Source organism: Myotis lucifugus, unplaced genomic scaffold (assembly GCF_000147115.1).
Source record: "Myotis lucifugus unplaced genomic scaffold, Myoluc2.0 scaffold_1020, whole genome shotgun sequence".
NCBI classification, from domain to species: Eukaryota; Metazoa; Chordata; class Mammalia; order Chiroptera; family Vespertilionidae; genus Myotis; species Myotis lucifugus.
In genome coordinates, this window is record NW_005872068.1 from 113,763 (window position 1) to 119,893 (window position 6,131).

At 55.1% G+C, this 6,131-nt stretch overlaps 1 protein-coding gene across 2 annotated transcripts in view; it reads right to left on the reverse strand.

Moving 5' to 3' along the window:
- LOC102436445 (arpin) overlaps positions 1-5,590 on the reverse strand; it is a 55,993-nt gene extending 50,403 nt beyond the window's left edge. For both annotated transcript variants that reach the window (XM_014449101.2, XM_006107125.3), the window contains exons 1-3: positions 5,413-5,590; positions 3,282-3,357; positions 820-952 (exon numbers count right to left, since the gene is read on the reverse strand). In XM_014449101.2, the coding sequence (XP_014304587.1) occupies positions 820-952; positions 3,282-3,357; positions 5,413-5,504 (301 nt within the window). In that variant the 5' untranslated portion in view covers positions 5,505-5,590. The remainder of the gene's footprint in view (positions 1-819; positions 953-3,281; positions 3,358-5,412) is intronic.
- Between the last annotated feature and the right edge of the window lie 541 nt (positions 5,591-6,131).

Below are 6,131 nucleotides of genomic sequence, written 5' to 3' on the forward strand. Positions count from 1 at the left end.
TGAACGATATAGGTAGGTACATTGTTATTAACTTAATTAGGGTAACTCCTAAGCTGGCCTTTGCTAAAAACGTCCGCAATCTGATGGAGGTACGTTCGCCGAGGTCGACCCCTTCCAACTCTCCCATCCACGCTCGTCTTGTTTACTTGTTTCGTCTGTCTCCTTTCCTTCATCCTCTCTGTATGTCCAAACCATCTCCACACACCTTTCTCCATCCTCGACACTGCATCTTCTTTCAGTCCACAATGTTCCCTAAAATTAACTTCATAAACTTTACTTAAAGTTTTAAGTCAACTTCGCACTATACGTGCGCGCCCGCACGTGGTATTTTGTGGAAGAGCCACACTCAAGGGGCCAAAGAGCCGCATGTGGCTCGGGAGCCGTGGTTTGCCGACCACTGTGCCAGACTGAGGGTGGGGGGGGGGTGCACTGGGATCATCTGAGTGAACGGGGTACAGGAAGGAGTCCAGCCAGGGGCCCTCAGGCCAGACTCTAAAGCCAATCATGCTGCCGGGATGGCTTGGCTCAGTACTTGACGCGACCTATGAACCAGGAGGTCCAGGTTCGATTCCCGTCAGCGCACATGCCCAGATTGCGGGCTCGATTCCCCCAGTGGGGGAGGGGGGGCGTGCAGGAGGCAGCCGATCCATGGTTCTCTCTCATCACTGATGTTTCTATCTCTCTCTCTCCCTCTCCCTTCCTCTTTGAAATCAATGAAAATATATTTAGAAATAAATAAGTAATAAAGTCAATCACGTTGAAAAGACCCTTTCTCGGGCCACAGGGCGGGAGAGGAGGGCAGAGGGCAGAGGCACCTACTGTAGGACGACATGAGGAAGCCCGTGTTCACCTTCCTGGTGTCGCTGAAGTTGGGCTCGATTTCATTTCCCTTGGGGTCGAACTTCCGGCGATGGATGCGACTGGGCCGGACATACAGCACGTAGTAGCGCTCCTGGGGGCAGGCAGAGAGTCAGGGGGCTGCTCCACTCCCCCCCTCACCCCCAATACACACACACGCCCCGCAGGGGTCCATGCAGCCCTCCCCAAACTCACTCTCTACCCTGGAACCCCACCCTCAGCTCCAAAAATATACAAGCTGCGCAGATCCCTACTCCAATATTGATCCATTCATCCATCCATACGTACACTGTTCATTCATTCACGTTTTGTTTTAATATACTTTTATTGATTTCAGAGAGTGGAAGGGAGAGGGAGAGAGAGAGATAGAAATACCAATGATAGCCCTAGACCAGCCGTGGGCAAACTACGGCCCGTTTGAAATGAATAAAACTAAAAAAAAAACAGACCGTACCCTTTTATGTAATGATGTTTACTTTGAATTTATATTAGTTCACACAAACACTCCATCCATGCTTTTGTTCCGGCCCTCCGGTCCAGTTTAAGAACCCATTGTGGCCCTCGAGTCAAAAAGTTTGCCCACCCCTGCCCTAGACGGTTTGGATCAGTGGATAGAGCGTCGGCCTGCAGACCAAAGAGTCCTGGGTTCAATTCTGGACAAGGGCACGTACCTCAGTTGCAGGCTCCGCCCCGGCCCGGGCCCTGGTTAGGGCTCGTGCAGGAAGCAACCAATCGATGTGTTTGTGTCACATCTATATTTCTGTCTTTCCCTCTCTATTCCACTCTAAAAATCAATGGAAAAATATCCTTAAGTGAAGATTAAAATTAAATGAATAAATAAATCTCATTAAAAAATATAGCAACGATAAGAGAGAATCATTGATTGGCTGCCTCCTGCACACCCGCTAGTGGGGATGGAGCCTGCAACCCAGGCATGTGCCCTGACCGGGAATCGAACCGTGACCTCCTGGTTCATAGGTGGACGCTCAACCACTGAGCCACACGGGATGGGCCATTTGCGTGTTTCATAGAGTATCACCACACACAATGAACCAGGCTGGACGTTCATGAGAGGGTGGGCCCACGGCCTGACCCCAAGGTCCCCCACAGCCAAGACAGAAAGTATACACAGACAGCCCCAACCCGAGCGCCAAGGGCCCCAAATACCACGCGGCAGGCGTGGCAGCAGCCAAGACGCCCTGGACCCATCCGAGCCTCAGCTTCCCCTGTTGCACGGGGACAATGTGACGTCTGCTCTCAGGAATGTCGCACGGGGTCAGTGAGGTAACGCAGGAGCAGGCCCAGCAGAAAGCATGAAGACTCTAGTGCCAGCTGCAGCTGTTCTAATCAAAGCAGGCGGCAAAATGCTCCCGGTACGAGGAAGAGGGAACCGCCTCCGGGGAGAAACAGGGAAGGAAAGCGAGGCCCCGAGGTGGAGCAACCAGCAAGGCACCCGGCACTAAATCTGTCCCATCAGCCCGGCCGGCGTGGCCCAGTGGTTGAGCATCGACCTATGAACCAGGAGGTCAAGGTTCGATTCCCAGTCAGGGCACATGCCCGGGTTGCAGGCTCGATCCTCAGTGGGGGCCGTGCAGGAGGCAGCCGATCGATGATTCTCTCTCATCACTGATGTTTCTATCTCCCTCTCCCTTCCTCTCTGAAATCAATAAAAATATATTTTTTAAATCCTATATAATAAAAGCCTAATATGCTAAGTGTCCAATTGTTTGTTCAACCGCTGGGCCGGTCGCTATTATGCACACTGACCACCAGGGGGCAGATGCTCTGACTGGTAGGTTAGCTTGCTGCTGGGATCCAGCCGATCGGGGACTGGGCAAGATGGGCCGGACACGCCCTGGAGCCCTCCCTCCCTGGCTGGCCAACCTCCCGCGGTCCCTCCCTGGCCCCAATAGTGCACTGGTGGGGTCCCTCGGCCTGGCCTGCGCCCTCTCGCAATCCAGGACCCCTCAGGGGATGTCAGAGAGCCAGTTTCGGCCCGATCCCCGCAGGCCAGGCCTCTAGTGAATAAATAAAATAAATCTCTTCCACCAGAAGGCCACGGGACCTCTCCCAAGGGCCTTACAGGCCACTCCACACCCACGGCCTCATTTCCGAACCATTCACCTCACCTCACCTCACCCTTTCCTGCGCTCAACCCTTCCAATCTCCGCCCCAAACACACCACTTGGGTTCAGGGCCTGGTCTGTCTTCTCAGAAAGAACCCAGACCCTCCCATCTGTCCATAGCCTAGCGCGCCGTAACAGATCCCTTTCCACCCAATCCATCTCCCACCTGAGTCCCTCAGGGAGGAAAGAGCTGGACCCAAGACTCGGCACTGACTGAGCCAAGCACGGGGAGGTGCCTTGGTGGGTGAGGACCGTGGGGCCGGTATCTCCTCCTGCCGGTGCCCCCAGCATCCTCACCTTCCTGCCACGGGCGTCCGAGATGCTGTGCCGAGACACATCGACCAGTTCTCCCTCCAGCAGGACACCACTTCCCCTGGGATGAAAGGAGAAGGAGGGATCAGCTGGTTCTGCCAGGCGCCAGGAAAGAGCCCCAAGTTCCAGGCCCAGGTCAGAGTCTGCACCGGGACTGAGGCAACGCCCATGTCTATGAGCAGCCCCCCTTCTCCGTGCGTCCCACATGGGGCCTCCATTCCTCTGAGGGTCCCAAAGGCTGGGGTGCTCGCTGCTCAGGGGGTAGGAGGGAACCTTGTCAGGCTGCGAGACCAAACTACGGCCCCTCCTGCAGGGAGGACTGTAACCAGAGACTCAGTCTTCCTATCTACAAAATGGGAGAGTAACAGGCATCCCACTCTGCTTCTATGATGATGACATAAGATCATGTATGTGAAGCGTTTGGTAAACTAATCAGTGTTTAATAAGTATAAAGGATTTTACTTTTTTATTTAACCAAATTAGGAGGGGTGTCTAAGTTGCTATAAAGTATCTTTCCTGCCTTGGCTAGGTAGTTCGGTTGGTTAGACCCGTGGTCGGCAAACTGCGGCTCGAGAGCCACATGCGGCTCTTTGGCCCCTTGAGTGTGGCTCTTCCTAAGCCTTAGGAGTACCCTAATGAAGTTAATAACAATGTACCTACCTGTATAGTTTAAGTTTAAAAAATCTGGCTCTCCAAAGAAATTTCAATCGTTGTACTGTTGATATTTGGCTCTGTTGACTAATGAGTTTGCCAACCACTGGTGGACCAAGGTTGCAGGTTTGATCCCGGGTCAGGGCATATACTAGTATAAGGACCAATCACTCTAGCTGGTTTGGCTCAGTGGATAAGATCTTCGGCCTGCGGACTGAAGGGTCCCGGGTTCGATTCCAGTCAAGGGCACATGCCCGGGGTTGTGGGCTTGATCCCCAGTAGGGGGTGTGCAGGAGGCATCTGTTCACTGATTCTCTCATCATTGATGTTTCTGTCTCTCTCTCCCCTCTCCCTTCCTCTCTGAAATCAATAAAAATATATTTTAAAAAAAGAATCAACCAATGAATAAATAAGTGGAACAACAAATTGATGCTATTGCTTTCTCTCTCTCTTTTTTATTTTTTTAAAATATATTTTATTGATTTTTTTACAGAGAGGAAGGGAGAGGGATAGAGAGTTAGAAACATCGATGAGAGATAAACATCCATCAGCTGCCTCCAGCACACCCCCTACTGGGGATGTGCCCGCAACCAAGGTACATGTCCTTGACCAGAATCTAACCTGGGACCCCTCAGTCCACAGGCCAACGCTCTATCCACTGAGCCAAACCGTTTAGGGTTCTCTCTCTCTCTCTCTCTCTAATCAGTCAATAATTTAAAAAAAATAAAAATAAAAGCTTTCCCTTTTCACCGGTTTAAAGCACTCTCACATTCCTGTTCTCATGGCCACTTTGGAGGCAAAGAAGCCACAGTCCAGATCGCGGGGTTCCCACCGAGAGGAGCTGGACCCCACTTCCTGATCCCACTTTTCATAAAAGCAGAAGCTGTGGGTTTCCTATCCGGGAACCACAGAAATGGGAGAGGAGTGGGGGGTGCAAAACATGGCAACTGGCTGTACCCAAGTGCCCCTAACACCCCCTCAACCCTCAAAGGCCCATTGGTTCTCACAATCTCGGGGTCCCTCCCGGCAGGCCTGGCCCTCCCATCCCACATCCGCCCCACCCCTCGGGCCCGACAGCCGCTGGTGGTTCTCCCTCTGGACTCTGGATCCGGTGCAACCCGTGCCCGGGCCAGAAGGAAGGCACGGAAGCTGGCAAGTGGCTGCCAGGGGGTGGGGTGGAGACCAAGATCGTGAGAACCCAGCACCCACTTTTGAGCCATGTTTGGGGGTCGAGACCCAACCCTCTCCAAGAGTCTGGGGAGAGCAGGGGCGCTTTAAAGCGCTCGATCGGTGTCAGGGGGTGCGCCCCGCCTGCGGGCCAAGGGGGGCGCGGGAGGAGCGTTGGCACCGCCTGCTTTTCCTCCCACCGACCCCCGCCCAGGGGACCCCACCCGATCCAGGAGCCCCAGTTCAAAGCCGGCGGCGGGAGGCCCGGCGGAGGCGCGGGGAGGGGCGCGCGGGTTACCCCTGGTGGGCGGCGGGCTCCCAGGCGCCGGGCAGCTGTGCGCTCCGCACCGCCTTGTTCCGGAGCGCGCTGTCCTGGTAGATGCGGCTCATCCTGCCGGGGCCGGGCCGCTGTGCGGGGACCGGGACAGACGAGCAGAGGCTAGCGATTCCCGCTGCGGTTCCGGGAAGGCCGCGGCGCCGGGAGTTCCTGGGCGGGACCTAAAGGGGCCGAGCCTCATTCCTGCCCTGGGACCGTGCGCGCAGGGAGGGGACATCTGGGAAGACCCTGGGCTGGGGCCCGAGCGCTTCCTTCCTTTTTCTCTCCCTTTTCCTGTTTCTGGAGAGAGACCCCGGCCCCAACACACGCACAGAGGAGAAATGGAGGCCCCGAGATCCTATAGGATCAGCTCTGAAAGGACGGGTTTCCAGAGAACAGGAATGGAGAAAAGGGAAAAGCCCTTAGGGTGAGGGGGTGGGAGCGGTGGGGGGCGCCTGCTCTTCGGGCCCCGCCCCAGGTCCCACAATGGCTGAGGCTCCTAGGGTCTGCGATGCAGGAACCTAGGCTTGGGTTTCAGATCCGGGGCTCCCCGGGGGTTGGAGCCCCAGCTGTGCACCCCAGCTGTGCGCGCTTTGACAAGTTCCTCAATCTCGGAGCCTGTGATTCCTCCTCTGTAAAACGGGGTTAGGCCCCAGCCGGTTTGGCTCAGTGGATAGAGCCCCAAGCGCTGCGCACTGAAG